Source organism: Topomyia yanbarensis, chromosome 3 (genome assembly GCF_030247195.1).
Source record: "Topomyia yanbarensis strain Yona2022 chromosome 3, ASM3024719v1, whole genome shotgun sequence".
Classification (NCBI taxonomy): domain Eukaryota; kingdom Metazoa; phylum Arthropoda; class Insecta; order Diptera; family Culicidae; genus Topomyia; species Topomyia yanbarensis.
The window spans coordinates 365673586-365701272 of record NC_080672.1 but is presented as its reverse complement, the minus strand read 5'-3'; the positions used below and the strand labels follow the sequence as shown (position 1 = coordinate 365701272).

Genomic DNA, 27687 nt, shown 5'->3' with positions numbered 1-27687 from the left:
AGTGCCCAACCCGGAAGCAAACGGCTAGTATCGCAATTTGCTGCTGAATTCTGTGTGGATGCCTACTTGCAAGTGATAGAGACAGGTGGTGTTCGGGGCTAACGAGTGCTGGGGATTCTGCAGGACCCCGTGACCGGTACCTCGTAGCCAGAATTCGCAGATGCGTTTGCTTTTCGCGTACGTTGGACTCTGGAGGTCGACGAATTTCACCGAGACCTGCAGGGTGTTGTTGCGTTGTTGAACGGTTTTTTTTTGAAACGGTGCATGATTGATTGAACGAAGAGAAATTAAGGAAAAGAAAGAAAAAGAAAAAAACACAGGACAGCATTTGAAGAGTTGAGTAAATTGGTGTAAGAATCGCAGATGTGGTACCTCTAGCTGGAATCCGTGCAGCGAGTGACGTCTCGTTTCCGGACTGCTGAAAGTGCCGAAGGGGGAAGTCGTAAACTCCACCAGCAGTTCCGGACCACTGGAGATGGAGGGTGGAACGGGTTCTCCTCCGCCGCACAGTTTCAGTATGATCGGATCCCGGGTCGTGTAGCCATCGTAAACAGTGATGTAGTCCTATGGGATAAATGGTTAACGGAGTGTTAGTATGATGACTTCGCAATGGATTGAGAAAATTGTTAGATTTTCGCTACTTTCCAATTGTGATTGTTGTATGTTAAAGAGAGACAGAGAAAGAGAAAATTTCGTTTTTCCGCCTATGACGTGTGCATGTGATTACATTTAAAACTAGGTTTCCTATTGATTGAACGGGCATGCTCTACATTTCTAAGCGAGTGCGTTGAGGATTATTTCAGAGTGCGAATTTGTTATTTTTGTTGTTCTGATCTGAGGGTCCAGAGGGTACGGTACTGGCCGCAGAAGCCATTTGTATCATAGTACGTTCGTGGAGACCTATTCAGGAGGCATCCTTAGTGTTAGCAGAATCGTATCTTCGACCTTGTTTGGTCTATACAATGTACCATAAATGACAAAACACAATGCTGTGTCACTGACGAAGCGCCCAAAAGCGTTTCAAGAAGCATACCAAAACATGGACCGAGCGAGACAATGTTGTCATGACAATTTGGAAACTTTTCATTTTAGGTCAGACGCTACGTCAACGATAGAGCATTTTTTTCGAAGCTTCAATTATTTTCCAAGTTATGGCTGTTGTTCTCGCGATTGGTAACATAGATCTTGTTTCGAAGACTCTCGGAGCGTGTACGAGTTTTTTTCAGTTCCTGCAGTATAACGCTATAAAACGCTATATAACAAAACTTGCTAATCTGCTTTTAATGTTAAATCTTAAGCGTTCTCCGCCTGTTTGAGGTTTTTAAATTTCGTGTGTGCGGGTTAACCGTTATTCGAACAGCAGAGCAGTGGCAGTGTTTCTCATCACGTGAGCTGCCTGGATACTGTTATGAAAGATAAGTACCGCTATTGTATGAGCGACTGAAAATAAAAGTCGCTTCGCAAAAACCGTTTCAAATATATTAGAATATAAAAATCGCAAATAAACGTCAAACATAAAAATCGGACAGAAATTCTTCAGCAGAATAATCCCTTAAAAAGTTTTCACCTGTAAAACTCGGCAAGGATGAACAATCAGTATAAAATCCGGTTAAAAATAAACAAATCGTTCGCAGGAGCATCCGCATACTGCCCATGATCGCATATTTGTCCCGTTTTCTATGGGATTTCCTATCTTTATGGGACTGATTTGCGATCATGGGCAGCATATCGATTAAAAGTTGGCTAAAAAACTATTTTGTAAGAATCCGATGTTTTTCCGGTTTTTAAACTGAAGGTTTTTTTATCCGACTCTTACAAAGGAGAGTTCCTATCCGATTTTTATACTTGAAGTTTGAATCCGGTTTTTATATTCTAATATATTAGAAGCGGATTTTACGAAGCAAATTTTGTCCTTGCGACTTTTATTTTAGGTAGCTCATATTAGCATCCCCTTTCTTGGTTCTCTTATTAACGTTCACTGGACAATAGACCCGTGCAAGAATGATTTCCCCTGACAATGGTTGGCCTCAAAGGTTGGAGGAATATCGGAATAAAATCGACTCCCCGGTTCAAGCTATACTCATGTTCCTCAACTGGGCCCGTTGTGATCTTTTCCCGGGTCAAAGACTAAAAGTGTTTGAATTTATAACGTATTTCTCGTGATCTGACGCAACGATATTCGTCCGTGTTGCAAGAACATCGAAAATTCGCCCTGACAAGCTTCGGGTGGTAGCAAATAGTTTGAAGCGAGCAAATTATTTTGTTGGCTACGGGCTTTTCACTGAGGAGTACAGAGTATATGTACCAACTAATTAGGTTGAAATTGATGAGGTCGTTTCCGACTCGAGTTCAGGAATCGGTGACGACTGCCTCAAATGGCACGTTCCTTATGTTAATCTGAGATTGGTGTCTTTTCATCATTTCCCTAATGGAAAATGAACGTGGTAAGATTATCCGATCAGAAACACTTAACAAAAAGATTTCATAATTATATCTCGGGTTTTTATTTACTATAATTTTCTGTAATTTTAACTACTAACGAGACCTAATTTATAACACAATATGTTACGAAAATTGTGTTCTGTTATAATCTTGTTATTTCATTCTGATCGGGTAACGCGACCACATTTATAACACAGCTTACTACGAAAATTGCGTTGTGTTATAATTTTGTGATCGGGTAGGGATAAGGAAAATAACGACACAAAGAACGTAGACGATACGGAATTATTCTTCAATATCTAAGGGAATAAAAGACACTTCTTGATGATCGGGTATATCAACATCTCCGATGAGATATTGAAATAGCAGAACGACAACACCCCCGAAGAGATGTCATTCAAATTCGGCTTAAAATGAATACTGTTTAGAAACTTTCGCCGTGACTTTTTGGAATCCATACTTCAGATAACCTTTTTAGCCGAAAATTCCAGAGATCGGTCGTCAATATTGCAAAAGCACTGCTGTATTTTCTCTGTAATCGACTTGATTCTCAGAACCTCCCATTCTCAGCAAACTGCACGCTTACAAGGATTATGTAAATGTAGCCTCATCAAAACATGAGAATTCTTAAAACATTCATTGGGATTCCACAAAATATTAAGAAATACCTTATTCTGGGGATGGCCATATGGCCCTCCCACTTATCTCCTCCAATTTCCGTTTCAGTCAGGTACAGCTTAGTTCGTTATCCGGAAAGAATCAAATAATACCCTACCTTAAGCCAAACCCACTGAAACTGGGAATGAAAGAGTTAGGAGAGATTGCAAAGAGATACCAGTGAAGATCTTTTAACAAATCAATTCTTAACTTATAACTAGATTTAGTTGAATGAAGGTCGTAAACTAGAGCAGTTTCGGTGAATTTGCTACAACATCTGTTCACCGGATTATTCTGGCCATAAGCTGTACGACTTCTAGGAATCCACAAAGGCGGACGATTCCTTATACCACGAGGAGGAACAAGCAAATTAATCCTAGAAAGAATGTCGGGACAGTCAATATTGTTCGATCGCATATCGTAGATAAACATTCTTTGCAAGAAACTACGGCGAGACTCTAGTTGATCTGCATGCCGTTTAGTAAGCACCATTCCTCCATATTGTCTATATCATCTTAAAACACAGCAGAGTCGAGTCCTGATGCAATTGAGTGAAAGATTTTCAGATCATCAGCATAGAGTAATTTTTCAGACTTGATGCGGGTGCAGAGATCGTTGATGAATAAGAGAAAGATAAGTGGCCCTAAGTGACTTCCTTCAGGCACACCGGTTGGCGTTTCGAACGTGCTTGAACGTATGGTACCGATTCTAACGAAAGCGGATCGCTCGGAGAGGTAGGAATGTAGCCATCTGGTTACCCATCCAGGAAAACCCAATCGAATGTCTTTGCGAAATCAAAATGTATTGCTGGAACCAGAAAAGTTGTGTACGTCATCAAGTTCGAAGTGGCGGAACGTTTTTTTGACAAATCCGTGTTGATGTTTGTCGATTATGTAGGAAGAAGCAGCGTACATTGCATTGTAGATAAAAATTTGCAGAACTTAGACAGTTCAGCAGCGAGATTCCTCTGTAGTTTTCGATATTGTGGATGGGAACTATAGCAGCTTCTTTCCATACACTTGGGAAAACATTTTCCGAGATTGAGAGCTGGAAAATTATGTTTGCTGGTGCAGAGAGAGCTCGGGCACAATGTTTTATAAACGCAGGAGGCAAGCAATCCGGACCAGGCCCTTTCAATGGATCAACGCTGGACGGAGCGCTGAATACATCAGCATCATTTACGTTAGGAAGAGGTAGGTTGATAGTATACGTTGGTAATGTTTCAAGGTACTGTTGCGATGGATAGACAGGAGGGCAGGTAAATACATCTTGAAAGTGCTCTGAAAATAGGTCCGCCGACTGTGAATTTTTGTTTCGTAGATTTTCTGGTATACCCCCGGAACGTTTTCTGGTATTTATAAACGTCCCCGAATGTCGAGGGATTGTTTCGAAGGCTGCGTTGGACTTGGTTCAGATAGTCACCGAATGCACTGTTACGGGCTGTTTTATATTGCAGTTCCATTTGACGAAGAATAGTTTTTTGTCGTCGGTCCTACGACGTGAGTATCGCTTTCGTAGTTTCTGGAGTACGTTGCGTAGGCGACCAAGCTCGGGATTCAACTACGGAAACTTATAATCTGCTTTTCTGGTGATACGTTTTTAGGAACATTGCGATGAAGAATCTCATATATTGCCTCGTAGAACGCCGCAACTGCCTGATCTAAATCGTTTCCATCCATCATATCACGCCAATTGACTGCACTAATGGCCATTGAGGCTTAATCGAGGTTGCATCGAGTAAAGTCAAAGTTGATATCGTCGTTGATTGTATCAAAAGCGTCACTACCATCAGAACACATATCAAATCTCAAAACTAAGGGTTTATGGTGAGGGTCTACTAAATCAAGGGTCCGTCCATTCACGTTGCTAAGAGAGCAGATTTGATACAAGTGACCAGCGTTTCTGTGATAGCCATCTCTTGTTCCGATGTTGCATTTTCAGGAATGTAGCACTTTAGGTCGTCATCGAAGATCCACCGAAGGGGAGATTGTAATCGCCTACAACAAGTACATTGTTTTGTCGGTTGGTCTTCTCGAGAATATTCTGGATCGCAGAGGAGTGAAAGTTATACATGTCAAGATCGCTGTTCGGTCTCAGATAAATACAGCAAACATATAAAGATCGGCCTGGCAGTGAAATACGTACGGCAACTTGTTCCAAATGTTCACATCCAGGTAGCTTTGGTACAGTTCCAGTTAGATTTTTCTTTATCGCTATAAGAACACCACCTCCGCGGCTTAGATGACTGGTAGAAGAGTTGCTATCGCATTGGTAGATTGCTTAGTTCGTCGATAGCTCAGCGTTTAATATATCATAACGTAGCCAGGTTTCGGTGAGAACAATAATATCGTAGTCGCAGGAAGTGATGGCAAGCAAGAAGGCCTGCGTTTTAGTTTTCATTCCGCGAACGTTCTGGTAGTAGGCGTACAGGAAATCATGTCCCGGTGAAGGCAGCGCGGCATAAGTTTGTAGATGTAATCTCGATGATGGTATGGCTGTTATGCTTTGTTCAAGAAACGACGGAGTGCTCAAACGTATTGTACTCGATGGCACGCTAGAGCCCGAGTGATTTTCAGAAAGCGAACTGTCATGTAAAGCAAAATACTTGCCTGAGAAGGGAGTTCGGAAGACCCCCTCAAGACTTTCGAACGCAGGGCCGGGACGACTGAGCTGGTCGCTGGCTGGTTGCCCAACTGCGTCGGAGCGCTCGGGGGCTTCCGTAGAACTGTATAACGGGCGTCCCTGTGATGTTGTGGGAAGTGACTCAATTTTTAAATGATCAAAAAAGATGTACCTATAATCAGATAACGACGGTTCGAGATCGTTGGGTACGAGTCAGTTTGCCAACTCATGCGTAATACCGTCAGAGCAGAGGGTTACATCAAACCCCTCTTCTCTGCTGGATCGTGCAAATCTAGGACGACTTCTTACATTAAGTAGGTATATGCAAATTTGTGCTACTTAGGTATTCTATCATTTCGGTGCATTTCAAAGTGATATCAAAGCTGCCCCAAGTTATGTGCAATGCACGAATCCATTCGTCGTTTTCTGCAACGAAGCATTTTCGTGTTTTGTAAATAGTTGGTTTCGTTCATTTCACGATCTAAAAACATGGCGAGTTGATGGATGGAAATTTATTTAGTGTACATTGCAAGAAATTCATCATAGAAAGCGAAACTTTTTTTCGTGATTGAAACGAAATGTTTCTTTATTTTACCAAATTACGTATATTTTTTCAGTCGATCTTTAACCCTCAAAAACGCAAGCTAAAATTGTGACATTTAGACCTAATGGAATTAAAAGCCTCGTTTCAACAGTGAGGGAATTGAAAGCTCGAAAACGCCCGATTGCTTGAATTTCAAATTACTAGTTAAATGAAACTAGCCGGGCCTCTGAGACCCCTTGCCTTGTTGATGTTTAACAGCATCGATTATTTTATATGAAAGAGACCGATCTGTCAAAATCGATTTCATTTCAAACAATTTTTTTGTGTTGATCAAGAATCTAATTCGTTAATAGCAACAATATGCTATAAACATCTGTCGTAGTGATGCACTTTTTATAAAAAATAAATTGCCGCATCGATCTCTTTAATATAAAAAAATTGATATTGTCAAACAACGAGCCTTAAAGATCGGATGAAAAAATATACGAAAATTTAGTTCGTTGAAGCATAATGAAATCGTACGACTAACGAAACATTCGTGCAATGTACACTAAATATTTAACATTACGAAAATTTTCGTTCCACAAGTCGCTATGTTTTTAGTTCACGAAATGAAAGCATCTTATCTATTTTGAGCATATTTACGGATAAATTCGTTTAGCGATATGAATTTTTTGTGTATAATTATTTTGAGGATTCTTCAGAAAAAATCGTTCATATTACGAATGATGCTCGTAAATATTATAATAAAGACTTTCGTGTATTGTGTCAAACAATTATTGCAGTTAGTCTGATTGGATTCCAATGGAGCAGTGCTGCCAGGAACAGTTTAATTTGAGGACGGTAAATAAATTTTTCATATATCTTCGTTATGTTGCAATATTGTTGAAAACTGATAAAACTTATCAATTTAGAGTGCCTTTGGCTACGTTTTCCACGCAAGTAACTATTGTAAAAATTCTAGGATAATTGTATTGAGCATTGGAAGTTAAAAATTGAGCAGCTTCTAGCAGTGCGAGGGAAGCTCCTATCTTTATGAAAAATGGCTTTTCGTGTTTTTTGGCCCCACCATTTTCAAGGAAAAATAGTTTTGTAATCCTAAATGCACTACAAAACGGTTGGGCATGAAAGGGTTAAGTAGCTTTTTAACATAGAGGTTTCCTTTATGGAACTACGGTACTTGAACCAAAGCAATGATAATTTGTGCTACTCTAATCATACTCGATCACAGCACACACTAGGGCATTGCAAAAAAAACTTTTTTTTGAATTCTCAAAGGCCCCCCCTCTCATATTGTGACAAATGTCAAAGTAAGCTCAGATGCCAAATTTCACATCATTTGGACAATTTTAGACCCCCGCCCACTTCGCTTGAAATTTTTTGAAAATGGTACTATGGGAAAATATGGAGGAAAAATACATTAAATGCTCTAACTTTTGAAATAGCAATCAGAAAATTACAATTTATACCTCTTTTGAAAAAAAATAATCTAAGTATTTGAATGAAGGTATATTTGTCTCTTGAAAAATACGGGAAAGTGGGGTACTGGGTCATTTTGACCCCAAAATCCCCTATTTTTAATGATTTTTCTGCTCCGTGATGCAAAACATACATATTTTGTAGTTTTTCTAATGTGAAAAAATTTCAGAAATCGATCGGAACCCTTTTGACCTTAGTTCGAATACGAGAAGTTGGGGTTAAATGGCATTTTGACATGTGAAATTTGGCATCTGAGCTTACTTTGACATTTGTCACAATATGAGAGGGGGGGCCTTTGAGAATTCAAAAAAATTTTTTTTTTGCAATGCCCTAGCACACACATTACATCGTCAGCACTTGTTGTACAGCAACTAAAAGATACCAAACACGTTGGCTTATAATCGCCTATAGTGACCCCGAAACGGGTATTAGGGACATAACCATCCTTTCCATCCTACGATTTGCGAAGAAACAAACTTCCACTGTGTCAGAGATCTGCCTTACATAACCAGGGTAAGACCCAAGACACTCCGTGCGTGCCTGGTATATTTTAGTCCTGCAAGTCATTTAATCATCGGGACGGAGAAGCACCTTGACTTGAGGACTCCTGTTTTCAGTCGCCTCTTACGACATGGGTGCAGAAACTCAGTGGATCAATTGTTCAAAACCTGGGATATCACGGGTTTTGTCCGGAGTAAGATAATAGACTGACCCAAACTTGCAACATTAAACGGAAGATCAGCGATATTAATTACAGCCTTGATTGCCTTGACATAATGAACTGGTTCGACGGGTGGTACTCTTCGGGCCCGCAGGGAATCCTCCAAACGTGGTCAGACCATCAGGTCGCGCTGGTTTTAAATTCAATTAGTACCGGCATAGTGGTGCGGGCAGAAGTGGTCACATGATGGCACTTTGGTACAAGTCGGTCCCACAAAAGCAGTGCAGGATGATTCTGAAGACGATAGATAGAATAGAGGGGTAAGATTAGGATATTTATCGTTTCAATAAAAAGGTAGATGAGGGGCATATAGGAAAGATCGCGACTTGCCAAGCTATCCCGAATTGAAACATTGGGCAGTCTTCCTCGGGCCCAGAGGGAATCCTTCAACTGTGATCTGACGCCACAACACCCGGCGCACAACCAGACAACGCGATCGATGTCATGATAACCTTCATCAGAAGTGCACCGACTAGGCTCTCTGCAAGCCCAATACGGCGCAAATGTGCATCCAACGTATAGTGATTAGAAATAAGCCGGGACATTACACGAATGAAATCCTGACCCACATTTATCCCCCTGAACCAAGGCTTCGTCGATACTTTCGGGATTATAGAATGTAGGTATCGTCCAAGTGATCTTGAGCTTGAGCTTGTGCGACCACCCCTGGCTGCTACTCCGTTATAGATCTGGACTAGCTGAAGTTGCACACAGAATAAGTAGATAATTATGCTTGGGAATAGCGAAACATCTTTCAATGTGCAACTCCTGGTAATCCTAAAGTATTGATTAATACCGGCGCCGGCCAGGCCCGAACGTAGATCGCGGAAGGAAAGGGAAGGAATGGTTAGTCCGATACTTGCTTTTACTAGAGGCCGTATATACTACTGCGCACTCCACAAGTATCACAGGAGGAGGATATTTTTGTTAGTAAGAGTATAGAAGTTGGATCACTTCTTCTTTACCGACGCCAGAGAGGTGACTTCACTATCTGGACTAGATATCGATCCACCAAACTCATAGACCGGGGACCAACGGCTTTACTTCCCTTCCGAAGGAAAACCTTCCCTTCCGAAGGAAGACAGACCACGGAAAAATCTCAACGACCTCGGCTGGAATTGAACTCAGACAAATTGGAATGAGTGGCGGTCACGCTTACCACTCAACCACCGGCGCCGTCTATAGAATGTAGGCATCGTCCAAGTTCCCCATTGCTCCACGATGTTTGCCAACTGTTGAGTGTCCTCTCACGACAGATACTGAAAAGCTCATTGAAGCAAATTGGTCTTTCGTAGATATCACCTTGTAATGCGCCCATCTTTGCTTAAGAGTCGGCAGCTTCATTACCTGGGATGAACCAATGAGAAGGGCCCAAATAAAGGTAATCTTGTAGGATTTTTCAGCTAATGTACACAGAGACTCACGTATCTTCTCCAGAAAATACGGGAACTGCTTTTTAGGCTGCATCGCACGAAGAGCCTCGATGGAGCTGAGGCTGTCTGAAATGATGAAGTAGTGATCTGTAGGCTGAGTGTCGATGATCCCAAGGGTGTACACTGAATAGTAGCTAATTCTGCGATGTAAACTGAAGCGGGATCATTGAGCTTGAATGGAGTGATGATAGAATTATTGAAGCAACCGGAATCATCGAGATTTGATCCGATAGTGTTGAATATTGTGTTTCAGTTGACTTCTCGGAATTTATTATAAAACACATTGTGGATCACTTGCGGGTGTACATGATCCGGCATTCCACGAATCTCTTCCTTCATGGATGTGTCGAAGAATACAGTGGAATTAGAAGTATCTAGGAAACAGACACGACTGGGATCATATGAAGAAAGATTGATGTTCCGTGCCATGTAATCGAAGTACAAGGACATAAATCGGGTTTGATAATTAAGCTCGACGAGCCTCTCGAAGTGTTAAATCACCAACGGGTTTAAGATGTCGCATCGGGTGAGCAATCGACATGAAAGTTCCCAAAATTGATTTTTCAGCGGAAAATACCTACCAGCACTTCGAGACCGTTCGCAGTAGAGCGGAAACAGAAACTTCCGTACTCCATCACCGACAATATTGTTGTTTGGTCTTCTTGGTGGACACTCTACCATGTTCCGGTTATTGTCCGGAGAAAATTGATTCGTTGTTGGAATTTCTGTTTCAGATACTTAATGTCACATCTCTAGGTACCTTTAGAATCGAACCAGATCCCCAGATATTTAAATGTGAAGACCTGATTGATCGATACACCTGTTAATATAAGCTGGAGTTGTGCCGGCTCACGTTTTCTTGAAAAGCCGACCAGCTTCGTTTTCTCCAGGGAGAACTCGATACCCAGCTGAAGAACCCAAGCAGACAAATTGTCCAAAGTATCTTGTAATGGTCCTTGCAAATCGGCACGACAATTGTCAATGTCATTCACGTAAAAATTGTAGAGTAGACTTAGACATGAGTTCTGGGGAAGACCCATGTAGCTAAATCGTGATGTTTTTAGGTCGCCATGCGAAAAATGCATATGCTTTTCAAGCAAGAGGTTGCTAAACCTGTTGTTCTTATTTAAAATCGGTCAAAAACCATGCTGATGCAGCTTCTCTATAATAACATTGATGGTCATTGAGCCAATAGCCCCTTAATATCCAGGACAACTGATGCCATCTGCTGTTTGCTAGCATCCCAAGTAACAGTGCCCAAAGAGCGCTCATCGATGTCTCTCTCGTTAGTCCGTCAATGAACCGGCGCTAGTAACTCCGTTTCTTAGCTTCCATCAAACTCTTCATTCACGTGTCTAACGTCGCGTACTGTCGATAATGAATCGCTGGGTATATATGTTCTTTGACTCCAGCGAGCGTGTGCAATTTCTTGCAGTTTAATATTTTCACCGGTTGGAGTAGGATGTTTTTAAAACAGCCAGCCACATGTCAAGCTCGCCTCGGTGATAACCCCGTCAATTTCTACATCCATACGCAGTACATATACTCTATAGTGCTGCGTAAAGCGGGTACTGGAAATAATTTAATTTGCCTGTGAGATGTCGCTAACAATATTTTTTAACGTGTTCGCGCAAACTCTTGCAATCTGGGTTACGTTCGGGTAATGGTCTGTCAGATCACGTGCTATTTTCAAAATATCGTATGATTTATTTGTTGCTCGGAAGTAGACCACATATGGCGCAATAGAGTTCTGTGCGTTTGCTTTTGGGCGTGGGGTTTTGTAGGAGGTAAATCAGGGGAGGTTTCGTCATCCTTTTTATCATCGGTGGACTGACCACCGGGAGACATTTAAGTGTGAGATCAAAAGGATAAAATAAGAATATGATAATAATAGAAGTGTTAATTGCTTCCATCATATATTCAAGAAGAAAGACTTTTAAGGTCGTTTTAGAAGCGTGAACTTCTTTGAATACCGTTTAGGCGGTTTAAGTTCTGAGTTTTCAATATGTAAAGCAATTTCAAAAAGAAACCAACGATTTACATAAACCATTCTGGCCCTCTCACCACATCCCTCAAATAGCTGGCTACACTACTGTAAATGTCTAAACAGTCAAAATTCCATTGGACAGAAAATTGCATCGTAACGTTTATTACATGAAATGTTTTTATTGATTTTTTTCTTACTTTGTACACCATTGCTCATATTGTCCCACTAGAAACCATTTCCAATGGGTCAAGTGGTAGCAAGGTAATATTGCGGAGCAAACGTCCTGTTTATGGCTGAAACTGACCGCAACCGTGATGGCGAATCAAACCGGGGAAGTACGGTCCCTGGACAGTTTCATAGGTAGTCTGGCAATCACGGCCGCTCCTTTTATGTATGAATATGGTCATTAAATTGCCCGTAAGCGTCGAAACGGCCATCCGTATAATATACACAGATACACAACGTCCATTTCGCCATCGAGCCGAATCTGGCCTTGATCCTAATGCTCTCCCTGCCTAGAACATATTACCTACCGACCGAGGCAAACCGTGGATGATACGCTGGAATGGTGGCTCTAAATTTGACTTCTCTTCGCTTTTTTCCCAAAGGGGCGCCCGACGGTCACGATTTTCCGCATTCAGGACGCGTTCGGGACATTTTTCATCGTCGACCAGCCAGCGTTATGAGTTGACGCAACGCGTCATTTACCGCGCCATGTTACACTTGGCCATCGCTTTACGCGACTAGTACGTGCGGGAAAACAAGAAAAAGTTGTGATTTCTAAATTAAGCGACATCTCAGATTTGACGAAACTGGTTTCCCATTTTTGTTAAGGTTGGACAGAGAATGTCCAAATTCTCAAACGAAAAAAGCAGTTTTTTCCACACCGTATGTCAGATCTTCATAAAAATCAATCAGCGTATGTAGAATGTTGTTACAGTACTGCTGATTGATTTTTATGAAGATATGACATACGGTGTGGAAAAAAACTGCTTTTTTCGTTTGCGAATTTTACCCTTTCTCTATCCAACCTTAAGCAAAATATAGGTAAAATTGTTCATCCCTTAAATGTGCAAATTAATTTCTGTTTGCCAAATTTGGTGAAAAACTGCCTACTACGTTTTTTTTCTAGATGCTCCTCGAATTGAGAATTCTGCTGGAATTAATTACAATTAATTGGTTAATGCAAATGTGTAGGTTATCGCTTTAAATTCAAAACTATTTATAAAGCAAGATTTTTTTTTAAATTTTTACAAAATTTTTGTGAGTTTAAAATCAATATTGTCTTTGAAATTACACTTCAGTAACTACGAAATTTTTTTTAGAATCCTTAAAAAAGGTGGAATAAACCCATCGAAACGTTGGAAGTAAAAACAATATTGTGGTTTTCGTTGTCAAATTCACGAAAAATACCCTAGCAAAAAAAATCACACAATGTCGAGAAAATTTCCGGAAAATTCACGCAAAAAACACATAAGATAAGAAAGCATAAAAACAGGATCCACTGTATTGTTTTTGTTTTAGCTGGTACGGCAGGCTGGTCTGTCGGTGCCAAAACCTCAGTCATGCCCCGATGCCGATAAGAGGGACAATGGTATGTGACAGCACAATAGCAAAATGCGGATTGTCTGAAATGCCAATTCATTCCGGGATCCTGATCGAATTTTCCCCTGAGGAAAGGGATGCTAATTGCTGGTTGATTTCTTATCTAGCTTGTCGGTATATATTCCAACGCGTGCAGAATTAATTTTTTATGGTCTAAAAAACTTTCCTTGTCATTATTTTGAGCACTCAGGTAGAATAATTTAATCAATGACATGGAAGGATGTCCGTTTGTATTTAAGTAAATTACGGCATTGGATATTATACCTATAATATCTTTCCTTGCGTGTCTGCTGCAGGATATTTTTCCTTGTATCGCCCAACCTAATGACTAGTAGCATGCAATCCATCTCTGACGGGATTTGCTGGACTATTCAAAGTACGCTTTTATAAAGAAGTAAAAAGAACGTCCTTCTTTCGATTTCAATTTATCTAAATGCAGCACATAATAGTGGTCCAGAGCGAAATGAAAACAAGTTTACATCAGAGCGTTTATAGTGCACATTATTCCCCATCGGCACCAAGGTCAGAAGAATCATTCGCCAGGGTGTCTGAGCCGTACCAGGGATTTCACAATTTCCTTTTCAGAATCCACTCGAGCACACACTCTCTCACACACACAAATATATAAATTGATATCTGGAGATTATTTATCTGTAAGACATCAACCCTACGGGGCGAATTGATGTCAACTGAAGAAATTTCGCAAGAAAAGTTCGAGTGGTAAACCGAAACATGTTTTCACACACAAAACCTTTACTGTTGAAGCAGACATTTTTTACTTTTTGTGATTATTGAAGCTTTTATCGTAAGATCATTCGACTCTTTGGTTGGATATTTAATTCAGGTTAGTTGAGCACCAAGCGAGGACCGTACCAATTTACCAACTGCTGCTTCCTTAGCGAAGAAGATGTGAAAAACTTTCTTTATATCGGTTGGGTGATTCGAAACAGATGTTAAATAAAGCCATCAAATGAAGAAAATAATTGCTATTTTTCTTCTCTCACTCAAAAAGGCTGTTAAATAACTTCTGTTTGTATGTGGCCAAATAGTCCACACATGTATTTTAGAGAGAGAGCCAAGCCGATTTCTGACTTAGACTGGGATGACAAATGCAATATTGCCATTTATTGCTTTTAGATTTTATTTCGATCGGAATTTCGGTTGTGGAGATTTGAATTGATGAGTGCGCACATTGGGTTATTCACATCTTTCACATAACCACCCCCGCATATTAAAACAAGTTTGCACGAAGACAATACTCAACTAAGGCTGATTAGGCTAATTAAGTTTTCTATTTTGGTGTTTGTGTTTCAGTGTCGACAAATAGCTCAACTTGATGACGTGGCTGGCGAGCCATTTTATATATAAATACAAAGTGTACTAAGAGTGTAAAAGACATATCCACAGTTTTTTTTTAGCATAACCATCCATGGAACTATAGTTTGAGCCATGAAAAACGCACAATTGCACAACTAAGTGGATAAAGTAAAGCAGGTTTTTTTAAACAGTGCTATCTTTACCCGCCAAATACTGTCAGTTTATTTAGTGCGAATATAAGTATCGAAGGAATTCAATAGTGAGCGCGAACAGAGTCTGCAGCTGCTACCTGTTATTGTTTAACCTAGCGGTTCTCAACCGTTTTCGTCAGTCTCCCACACTCCCTTCTCAACTCGCACAGAGCAGAAGCACAAAATATTTACCTATCGCTTGTTCTTTATTCAGTGCTTTTTTCTCTTTTTGTTTACGACTGAGAGTAAGTCAATCGTTTTCCTTTTTTATATTGTAACGACATTTAATTTGCAAGGGACTGGAAGGTGAAATATTTTTCAAATATTAAGAGCCATCGTACTCAAGGAAGAGCAAGGATTTGAAGTAGGAAAACTTAGAAAAGCGTGGAGTAGAGTCAAAGAGCAAGCTTAGAGTTTCCCGACTCTTTGTCTTCTGCAACGCAGGAGTCAGGATCTTTTGGCATTAAATGCGAGTCTGCGGCATGTCCGGACAAGCGTTAAGTTACTTTAATGATTTATGCAGTCGGAACCGACTAACGTTAAAATCAGCATCCCTACAGGGATGACAATGACTCTATAGAAGTTGACTTACATGATTTATCTCCGCGCACTCTTGACATCGTGATTAGAAAATACACGTCAAGATACGCAGAAGTGGATTCCGTCACAGCTGGTACTCGGTAGAATGTCTTCCTGGGTGTGCTCGTGTGGTGAGAATGCGTCCGACCAAACCAATCCCTTCATACGTGACCGTTACATGCAGATCAACCGAAAATGCGGCTTTTAATCAGAGACCGCTGCACAGTGGTTTAAAACGCAAAAGAACGTTATCGTTTTGAATGACTCCAAAACGGTTTGATATACTATCTTCGGAAGAATTTATGATATTGAGACGCCCCATCTTTTCAAGTCAAAAGTTTGACGATTAATCCTCCTATAAGTGAGATTCAAAATTTATTTCTTGTATAATTAGAGATAGCGAGTTCGTATATTCTGCAAAGTTGTAGTAAATTCTTCTACAAGAAACTTTACTGAAGGTGGTAATAGTCTATCTTTAAAAATCTTTTATATATAGTTTAATAGTAGTTTAGTCTTTTTAGTTCACCGAATATGTTTCGTATAAATATTTTAGACTGCTAAATGATATTTTTGCATTTCTCATATAAAGAAAGGCTATGCAATCACTGTAAAAATCGACTTTTTAACCGAGGCCCGGAGGGCCGAGTATCATACACCATTCGATTCAGTTCGTCGAGATCGGCAAATGTCTGTGTGTGTGTATGTATGTGTGTGTGTATGTGTGTGTGTATGTGTGTGTGTGTCATTTAAACTCACACAATTTTCTCAGAGATGGCTGAACCGATTTTCGCAAACTTAGTTTCATCTGAAAGGTATAACGCTCCCATAAGCTGCTATTGAATTTTTAGTTGATCCAATTTCCGGTTCCGGAGTTACGGGTTGAAGAGTGCGGTCACACAGCAAATTCCCATATAAACTGGTACCACCATAATGTTCAAATGATGTAAAACATATTAAAATTGATGTAACATTACTCTAGTTTGCGGGTCTGGATCACTAATGATCAATCAAAGCAGCTTTGACCACATTGGCCACCTATGACGGTTCATGACGCCCTCGGGGAACCCGCCAAGTTCCTAAGCTAATATCACACCCATTCCACAACGAATTCTCTACCGATTTTTACAAACTTAATTTCAAATGAAATATACAGTAATGCCATTGACTGCTGCTGAATTTCATTCGGTTCTGACTCTTGCTTCCGGAGTTACAGGGGTGTTTGTAAGGATACACTGGAATTTCCCATATAAATCGGTACAATCGTAATACCTCAGAGGCTAAAAACTATTGAAATGGTCACCAAATTACTTCTAATCGTAGATCTAGATCACTGATTGCCAATCAAACATTCTTTGAATATATTGTCCACTATCGACGATTCCGGAAGTCTGGAATTCCGGGCATATTACACAATTAAAGTCACATCGGTTCATCGGTGATGACTGAACCGATTTTCTCAAACCAAGTCTCAAATGGAAGGCAAAATATGCAGTTGAGTATTGCGTAGCCGCCCCTTCCCCCCTCCCCACCTTGCCCTTACACATCCCTCCTTCATCACTCCCCTCTTCTTGGATCACCCTCACGCCCAGATTTCCTTCATCCACCCCGTATACCGAAATAAGATGAAGGATTTCTGACGCATCCTCCACACCCACTCTACTAAACCCCCATTCCCTACACGTTCAAACGCATTCCACCAACCTTTGCAAATTATAATCACATGAACATAACATTGAACTCATGCTTATTAAGCTAATTAAATATTATTCTTTTGCCTTTCTTATATAGAAAGGTTATGCAATTGCTCCAAAAACCGACTTTCTAACCGAGGCCCGGAGGGCCGAGTCTCATATAACATTCGACTTAGTTCGCCGAGATCGCAAAATATCTGTGTGTATGTATGTGTGTATGTATATATGTGTGTATGTGTATGTGTGTATGTATGTGTGTGTATGTGCGGATTTGTTAACAAAATGTCCACATCGGTTACTCGGAGATGGCTGAACCGATTTTTACAAACTAAGATTCAAATGAAAGGTATAATATTCCCATAGGTTGCTATTGAATTTCATTTTCAACCGACATCTTGTTCCGGATTACGAGTTGAAGAGTATGGTTACAAAACAAAATTTGTTGATTTTTCCAAATCGGTTTCTCGGAATTTTCTGAACCGATTTTGACAAACTTAATTTTAAATGAAAGGTCCATCAGCTTCTGTTGAATTTTGTGTGGATCCGAGTTCTGGTTCCTGAATTACAGGGTGATACGTACGATCACGCAGCAAATCCCGATTCTAACGAATTCTGCGATGAATGTAAAAAGGTGATTTTTTTTCCAAAATGTAAACACAACTGTTGAATTTATAGATCTAGGTCCCCAACAGTCATTCAAAGTCTCTTTGGCCACACTGGCCACCATCGACGGATCCGGAAGCATCCAAAGTCAGAATAACGGTTATATTGGTTTCTCGAAAATGGCTAGATTTGCTCAACTTAGTCTCAAATGAAAGGTGTTGCGTCCCCAGAAACTGATATTAAATTCCATCTCCATCCGACTTCCAGCACCGGAGTTACGGGTTGTGGAGGTCGATCACATAGAAAACTCCGATTCAAACCGATACCGCGATGAATGCAAAAAGGTGCTCTTATATATACTTACCAAGTGTAATAAGAATGAAAGACATTTCCATAAAGTTATATTGTACGAACCAGCTATTAAATCATAGTTTGGAGAAATGAGAAAGGCACAATTGCACCTCTAGGTGGATTAAAACAGGTTTTTTAATTACTGCTACCAGAGCCATGGATACAACCGGATACAAGTGATTCATACAGAACCTTGTAGCATCTTTCTTGTACTTTCAACTGCATACTGAGTGGTATGCCCGGTTTTGCCGTTCTTGAGTTATTTGAGGGCAAAGTTGGCCCTTTTGACGTAGGACTACGTCTTTGTTTTCGATATGGGGGTGCACTCAGCAAATTCTACAAAAATGGTATGTAACGAAAAGTGGTCCTATTTTAAAAGCATATAATTCAGCCATCTCACGATAAATTTTCAAATTTTTTGCACAAATCGCCCCGAAATACTTCTAAGAATAGATTCCAATAGATAAACCCAAAGATTTTTGATATCATAGCATTAAAAAATTAAATAATATACAACTTTGTCAAAATATCGCGCATTAACACACAGAAGATAGCGCTTCCCAAGCCCTGTACGACAGATTGGTGTACCTAGCGTGCTACGCTTCTATGAATGACGTCATCATCGACTATTTAAAGAACGGACTTCGCCAGACACGCTCAGTTCCCTGTTGAACGGCTGGCGAAGCAGATCACTGCGCTGTGTTTTTTACAGCCAGTGTAGCTGAGTTAGACGTTCGTTACACTGGCTGTGGAGGGACACTACACTGTGTCGTCCAACAGGCGACCGCTCAAACTGCTTCCTAAATGCCGCTGTAATGTTGCCAGTAAATTTTTGGTTTAACTAGCACATGTATTTGCTATTTGCGCTTGAAATTAAGTAATGTAGTGGTAGTAATAAGCTTCCCATTTTGGTTTAAACGCGATGACAGTCTTTAAAACAGGATTTGATTAATTAGTTTAGCTCATCTAAGCAATTTTATCAATTCTGTAATTTAAAAGGAATTTTACGGAACTTGGTGAATTTGACCCCACTTGCAACTGGTATAATCAACCTGCATAACGCAGGGCTGTTTTTTGGAACAAAATGTGTTATCATTCAGCCCTTCGCTATGCAAAATCACGATTATATGACAGATGGGCTAAGCGCGGCCGTTCCTTTCAATCGGGAAAGGCCGCGTGGAATTTTGGTGAAATTAATTGATTAATTAGTTTAGCTCATCTAAGCAATTTTATCAATTCTGTAATTTAAAAGGAATTTTACGGAACTTGGTGAATTTGACCCCACTTGCAACTGGTATAATCAACCTGCATAACGCAGGGCTGTTTTTTGGAACAAAATGTGTTATCATTCAGCCCTTCGCTATGCAAAATCACGATTATATGACAGATGGGCTAAGCGCGGCCGTTCCTTTCAATCGGGAAAGGCCGCGTGGAATTTTGGTGAAATGCGCTAATAGTGTCGTGGTGGTACTAGTTGTCTCTTTTGCTCTACCCATCATCATCAGCGTTGACTCATTTTGCATTCTGCGCTTGGGTTCAATGTTTGTGGCGAATGTGTTGGTAGGTAGGGGAACTGGCGATAAAATGAACATGTTAAGCAAAGTCATTATTTTCTAACTAATAAGTGAATGAGATATTACAATCACCTTATATGTTTCTTGTTAGACATGTTTTGTACATATCCGGTAAAAATACTTCGTCATAAACACATTTTTTCAAACATGATTCTTGATTTCTAAACATGTCCAAAAATGAGACATGTTAGCGAGTGAGTAAAATGAACATGTGGCGGTGGTAAAATGAACAGCTTCTGGTGACCTGCAAAATGTCCTGTATGTATGCAATGCACAGCATTGGAAAGCATTTTCCGATCAATGCTAATATCCCAACAAATCATGAGCTTTGCATACACACAGGGCATTTTGCAGAAAAAAAAAATTGTCACGGAAGAATTGAATTTTCATGACGTAATATTAATTATTTTAAAATCCTGTGGCATCGAAACACATCTACAAACTTGGGGTTATCCATGGGTGTTTGAACTTTTAGGATCTATTTGAGAGCAACTAGAAAGCTTGGTCTATACATGAGCTGTGATTATATTGTCTAAAATTTGATTTTTCTTCACCGGTCCGGGTGTTTTTTCCCACACACTAAGTACTAAGAAAATAAATATTTTACATTAAGTAGTATAGTCCTACGTCTACAGTTCGTGCAACCCCATAGGGCTGCCCCTTGTAGTTTTTCGAACAAAAATTGTAAATATCTCAGAAACTACTCAACATTATAAGTTGCTTACTTCACCGAGATTTTATATTTCATTAATTGTGACAGTTTTGTAGAACATTTTGAACTTCTAAAAAATCTTGGAAAGAAGTTATAATGAAAAAAATGCTTTTTTATGTGTTTTCTCTAATAATGCTCCATATCTCAAAGATTATTAAAGATAGACTATCGCCTTCAGTAAAGTTTCTTGTAAAAGAATTTACTACAACTTTGCAGAATACACCAACTCTCTAATTATACGAGAAAAAAAATTAAGAATCTCACTTATAGGAGGATTAATCATCAAAATTTTGACTTAAAAAGATGGGGCATCTCATTACCATAAATTCATCCGATCACGTTTTTCGCATTTTCAATCACTATGCGCTAGTCTCCGGTCCATGAGTTGATGGATCGATATCTATTCCAGATAGTGTAGTCACCGCTTTGGCGTCGATAACGAAGAAGTAGAATACAACTTCTATACTTACTAACAAATATACTCTTCCCGTGATACTTGGGGAGTGCGCAGTAGTGTGTACGGCCTCTAGAAAAAGCAAGTATAGGACTAATATCGCTTCCCTTTTCTGCCGCGATCTACGTTCAGGCCTGGCCGGTATTGATCAATAAACACTTTAGAATTTCCAGAAGTTGCATAATGAATGATGTTTTGCTACTCCCAGGCATTAATTTTATTTTATTTTTTTATTTATCATCTGACCTGGTTGATCTTAATGAATGTGGGGATGGGGTAAAGCCAATTTGAGTGAAACATTAACTATTCTCAAATTGGCATAAACACCCCATATCTTTTCAATTAAAATACAGAACTTAACAATAACAATAATAATTTAACAATAAAAATAAAAGAAAAAAAATGTAACAAAACAGGCTAATACAAAAAAGTAAATATATATATATATATATATATATATATATATATATATATATATATATATATATATATATATATATATATATATATATATATATATATATATATATATATATATATATATATATATATATATATATATATATATATATATATATATATATATATATAAAAGAAAAGAAAAGAAGCAAATAAAACTACAGATTAAAAGTCGTCGGTAAATAACTGTCAAGTCAGAGACTCCTTAGCAGCCGGTTCTTGAAAGTGGTGGAAGACACGTTGAAATCGAAATCCGCAAACACCTCGTTGAATATGGCAGACATGAAACGAATCGGATCATGACCACCATATAGGGAGTACCTATGTTCCAACAGCAAAAAACTTCGTTGACGGAGCACACGTTCTGGTGCATAGATGTGGAGTTGACCTAATAATTCCGGCGTATCCAACTCACCTAGAAGAATCTTAGCGACGAAAACAGCTTGGGATACTCTCCTTCTCGTTTCAAGCGTGTGTAGACCTAATAATATACAGCGGTCTTCGTACGGCGGAAGATTAATAGGGTCCTGCCACGGAAGGCGCCTTAATGCATAACGAACGAATTTTCTTTGAATGGCTTCAATTCTTGCTGTCCATGTTGCTTGATACGGACACCATATTATGGAGTTAGATTCCAATATCGACCGTACCCACGCGCAGTACAGTGAGCGAAGACAAAGAGGGTCGTTAAATTCATTCGAAATTTTAAACATGAATCCCATCTGGCGGTTTGCCTTGTTAATGATATAGTCGAAGTGAGGTCGGAAAGTGAGTGCAGAATCCAAAGTGACTCCAAGGTCACACACTTGTCGTCACGCTCAAGATGTTGATCTCCAATACAGTAGTCGTACGAAATTGGCTTGTGCTTGCGATGATACGATATTACACTGCACTTGTGAATACTAATTGTAAGCTAGTTTAAGGAGCACCAGTCATTGAAAGTGTCAAAGAGCTGTTGTAAAGCTAAGCAATCCCTGATGCACTTGACCGATCATGTATAATTTAACGTCATCAGCGTAGAATATACGACAACCCGGAGGTAATACCGTGCATAGACCATTGATAAAGAGTGTGAATAAGAGTGGGCCCAAATTACTTCCTTGGGGAACACCCGGGTTGTTCGTAAAAGGGGCAGAGAATACAATCCAATTTTTACTACAAGTGTTCGATCTCTCAGATATGATTGGAGCCAACGGATCAGGTCAAGAGACACTCCTAATAACTTCAGCCGTTCCAAAAGTATTGCCTGGTCAACTCTGTCAAATACTGATTTCAAGTCGGTGTATACAGTGTCAACCTGAGCACCAGCGTCCATATTACGTAAGCAGAATGACACGAATTGAGCGAGATTCGTGGAAGTTGATCTTTTTGGGATGAATCCGTGTTGATCAGGGGAAATGTAGCTTTGGCAGGATGCAGAGAGCACATCGTTCATTATGATCTCAAAAACTTTGGAGCAGGCACACAACGATGTAATTCCTCTGTAATTTTCAACATTTCGCCTATCTCCTTTTTTGAATACAGGAAACATAATTAATCTTTTTCAGCTGGAAGGATAACGACACTGCCTGAAGGAACTGTTGAATAGAGTTGTCAGCGGTAAAATTAGTACATTCGCGCATTTCTCGAGAACACATGAAGGTATGCCGTCAAGACCAGGAGTGACTGAATATTTTAGCTTATTGATTGTTGCAATAACCTGCCGATCTGTAACAGTGAAACTTCTCAAAGGACAAATATTTAATGGAGTGTCTCTACAAGCGTGCGAATTTGATCTGCAGATGAAATTGTTGAATGCGCTTTTAAAACGAGTAGTGAATAGGTCACACTTCTCCGAAGCCAGATTGGCAGTCTGCTCCTTCAAAAACATATCTGTAGGTAAACCGTTCTCCTTCCGCTTGGAGTTCACAAATTTCCAAAACTGTCGGGGATTACTGCGCAGATCTGCTTGTGTTCGAATGAAGTAGCGTTTGTACAAGAGAAGGTTATAAGATCGATAATTACTACTCGCTTCCGCAAAATGATATTTGGCGAAACGACAGCGTGTACAGCAATACAATCGAAGTGCCTTAGATCTGAGCCGTTTAAGATATCGTAGATGTGCATTACCCCACGGTGGCTTACGAGCTGGCCTACGCAAAGGAACATAATCAGCCATGAGAGCATTAATCACGGCAGTGAAATATTCAACGGTGGAGTCAATATCTTCCGTATCCTCAAGTGAATGCCAATCTGTATGAAGGAGTGCTGATGCAAGTCCCAAGAAATCAGCTCGGTGAAAGTCAAAACCAAGATCATTCAGGATATCCTCAAAAATAACAGGTTTCGGCTGACTGATAATAACTTCTACTGGTGGATGATTTGCGTCAATAACAAAGATGGATTCGGCAGGTTCGCCGATCTGACAGTCGGCAAGTGCAGTCTCATTCAATAAGACAAAGTCCAGGATACGACCATAACGGTTTTCCACGCTATTAAATTGTGTGAGACAGTTGAAGCTGAATCCATCTAATAGCGCAGCGCAAGCGGTAGAAATGTAAGATCGAAGTACGTTGACTACTGGTGCGACATTGTCATGTGTGTCCCAAATGAGGCCGGACTGCTTGTAGTCTCCAAACAATAATGCGCAGTCATTACTTCCAAGGCAAGAAAAAACAGCATCAATTGATCGCACATGGTTGTTTGCGCTGACTAGATCACTCTTACGATCTGGTGGTAAGTAAATTACATCTATGCTGACAAAACGATTATGTAACTTCAGTTTAACGAACAGCTGTTCAAGCGAAACAACAACAGGTGTTGGATCAACGAAACTATTCAATGCAGTAGATACGGCTATGAGTACGTCCCCTCCGCGTGATTTATGGCTGTTCACAAAACTGCGATCGTTTCTATAGACAGCATATGAATCACCAAAAAGCTGACGAGAAAGAATTCTATCATCTAACCAAGTCTCGGTGAGAACAATTACATCGTAATGGGAGGAAGAGATTGCTATGAAAACTTCGTCGATTTTTGTGCGTAGGCCTCGGACGTTCTGGTAATAAATCGTCAGTTTACCATTCAAGTCTGCGTCGAGAGTCAATTCCTCAAATTCCCCCACATCACTCCAAAGATGATCACCTAACGGTGTAAGGTTACAGGCTTGAAGACCAAGCAGATCTGATGAAGCGACAAAGCTTTGATGATCGGATGACGTCACGCACGCCTGGAAGGTACCATTACTTTAAAGGCGAGCAGTACCAGTCGAAGCTTCAGCAGGACAACTATCTACTGATTCCCTGTGCAACTTCAGTTAGTCCAGATCGATAACGGAGTAGCAGCAAGGGGTAGTCGCACAAGCTCAAGCTCAAGCTACTGGAACGCATACGTATATTTGTTATTGTTCGATGTCTAAAAGCACTATAAAAAGATTCTATATTAGCACTTAGAGTTTTCAATAAATGCTTCATAGCATTTATATTCAAAAGCTCTTTAGCACGATGTCTGTGTTCTGTATGTCATATAGTGCTACATTTAATGCTTTACATTTTAGATGCATTGAAGCATTACAAATGCTTCTATACGGCTAGTTACCAATGGAAATGCTAACTTATAGCTTATCTAGAGTTTTAAATTAGAGCTTATGGTTACTTGGGTTACGACACAAAAAAATTAAAACAGAACCTTCTGCACCCCAGGAAGGATGCTGAACGATCTGCAGGTGATATACGGAGGGATTTAGAATTTTTATTTTGACAGCGGATATATTCGGTTTTCTGCTTGATTGATGGTCTGGAACATAATCAGCACGATAAGTCTAACATGGTGAAATTGTAGGGTGTAAACATTGGCCATCTTTAGCTACTTTTAACAATAGATCTTAAGGAACGTCTCGAAAAGTAAACAAGAATATAGTTTGACCACAATAGGCCACTTTCTGCTTGTAATCGTCACCCATTTTTTTCGACATAGTGGGTTGGAATACGATATTTTGCTTTTACTGTGCAGACAAAACGACACACGGATTGATTTATTTGCTGGTAGCAATGGAGCTGTTTTTAGCTTTTGTTGTAAGCAAAATGAGAAGGTAGCAGATGCTGTTCGAAATTCTCGTTTAAAATCATGAAATCAAAAAGATTTTCAATTTACATAAGTTTATCTCATATTGAATCCAAAAAGTTCGTTAGTAACTAACTTCAAATCCTGGCCAAAAAAAGAAAAAATATTGTTTTTGTTTATTTGTCCATATTTTCAGCTTAAATTGTTCTTCGAAACATACTCTAACGTTTTGCTTAAAAAGAAAAGTGTTTTCGTTTGATAATTTTTGTATACAATTATTTGAAATAAGTGATTTTTTTTAGCTTGAAAGCCATTATCCCTAAAATTTTCAGAATGCTCAAGAACTAACTCAAACTCAAAGTCAATATATAAATCAAAATCGTGCTTTTCGTAGCAAACTCCAGCAACTACAATCAATTGGGGTCAATTTTAGCTTTTCTTTGTCATTTTTGGGTAGGTTTTATCTATTATCAATTTTCCACATATTCGTTAGTAAAAAAAGTACCTTGTCGGGCAATGTCGAGTAAATCTGTTAAACAGAGAAGATTATTTGGAGTGTCCTCTCACTGTTCGACGAAGAAAACATTCCCAATTAATCCCATTCGGTTTTTTACAGCTGTTTGAAAATGTAGTGTTGTTTGCTCAAATTTAAGAGAATACAATTTAAAAAAAAGGCTATTTAAAAGATCTTATAAGAAAAGAATAATTTGAGATGGCGCTGGTGGTTGAGTGGTAAGCGTTACCGCCACTCATTTTACTCGCAAGATTTTTCTGAGGTGAAAAAATCTGTGGTGATGTCTTCCTTCGGAAGGGAAGTAAAGCCGTTGTTCCCCGGTCCATGAGTTGATGGATAGATATCTAGTTCAGAAGGGAAGTCACCTCTATGGCGTCGGTAAAGAAGAAGTAGTATCCAACTTCTATACTTACTAACAAATATCCTCCTCCCGTGATACTTGTGGAGTGCGCAGTAGTATATACGGCCTCTAGAAAAAGCAAGTATCGGACTAACCATTCCTTCACTTTCCTCCCACGATCTACGTTCGGGCCTGGCCGGCGCCAGCATTGATCAATAAACAATTTAGGATTAGCAGGAGTTGCACATTGAAAGATGTTTCGCTACTCCCAAGCATAATTATCCTCTTATTCCCTGTGCAGCTTCAGCTTGTCCAGATCGATAACGGAGTAGCGGCCAAGGGTGGTGGTCGCACAAGCTCAAGCTCAAGCTTATATGACAAGAATGATTAAATTGAGTCCCCCATACTATTTTTTGTGAACCTGAAACAAAGTATTTTAATTTATGAAAACAAAAAAATAATAATGCTCGTGGAATTCGTTTATTTTTGGCTTTGCATCACACTGCAAGGAGGTTTAATATTTTCATATTTTGGTTATAAATTGTCTAAAACAATGAAAAACCATTGTTCATCACTTGTTATCGTATAAAAAAGCTTCAAAACATGTGAAATATTTTGGCCATGGATTTGATATAGTTACGCCACTGTGCGTAGATTTGGTACAGGTTTAATTGATAAACAATGTGATATGTCTAACATAGGAGCCGGTTTTTATATGCTGTGAGAATATGTAAGACGCGTCAGCAATATTGACACAGAACGCAATAATAAGACGCAACAACTTAACCCTTTCATGCCCAACTTTTTTCTAGTGCATGTAGGGTTTCAAAACTATTTTTCCTTGCAAACGGTTGGGGCAAGAAACACGAAGAGCCTATTTTCATAAAAATAGGTGCTTCCATGGCAGTGCTAGAAGCTGGTCAATTTTTATCTTCTAATGCTCAATACATTTCTCCTAGAATAATTACAATAGTCCAATTACGTGGAAAACGTTGCCATCGACAGTCTAAATTGATAAGTTTTATCAGTTTTCAATAATATTGCACCATAACGAAGATATATGAAAAAAATCCTTTTCCGTTGTCAACGTAAACTGTCCCTGGCAGCACTGCTCCATCGGAATCCAATCAGACTAATTGCAATAACTTCAGTTCTAGAGCTGATCCTTGTAACTGTTAATACTCAAATTAAAGGCAATAATCACATTAATGAGCCTTACTTGTTTTTGTGAGCAAATCTCGCCTCAATCAAAAGTTATAGCTGTTTAAAAACGTTGTTGCGTTGCGTTGCGTTGCGTAAGCACGGTATACTTCGTAGATTGCAGACTGATGACTCTCATTTCCAGCCAGACTACTTGAGGAGCATTGTTTG

At 39.6% G+C, this 27687-nt stretch overlaps 1 protein-coding gene across 5 annotated transcripts in view; it reads right to left on the bottom strand.

Moving 5' to 3' along the window:
* LOC131693017 (uncharacterized) overlaps positions 1 to 27687 on the bottom strand; it is a 546650-nt gene that overhangs the window by 4268 nt on the left and 514695 nt on the right. For all 5 annotated transcript variants that reach the window (XM_058980473.1, XM_058980474.1, XM_058980469.1 and 2 more), the window contains 2 exons: positions 373 to 564; positions 67 to 216 (listed from right to left, as the gene is read on the bottom strand). In XM_058980473.1, coding sequence (XP_058836456.1) covers positions 67 to 216; positions 373 to 564 — 342 coding nt within the window. The remainder of the gene's footprint in view (positions 1 to 66; positions 217 to 372; positions 565 to 27687) is intronic.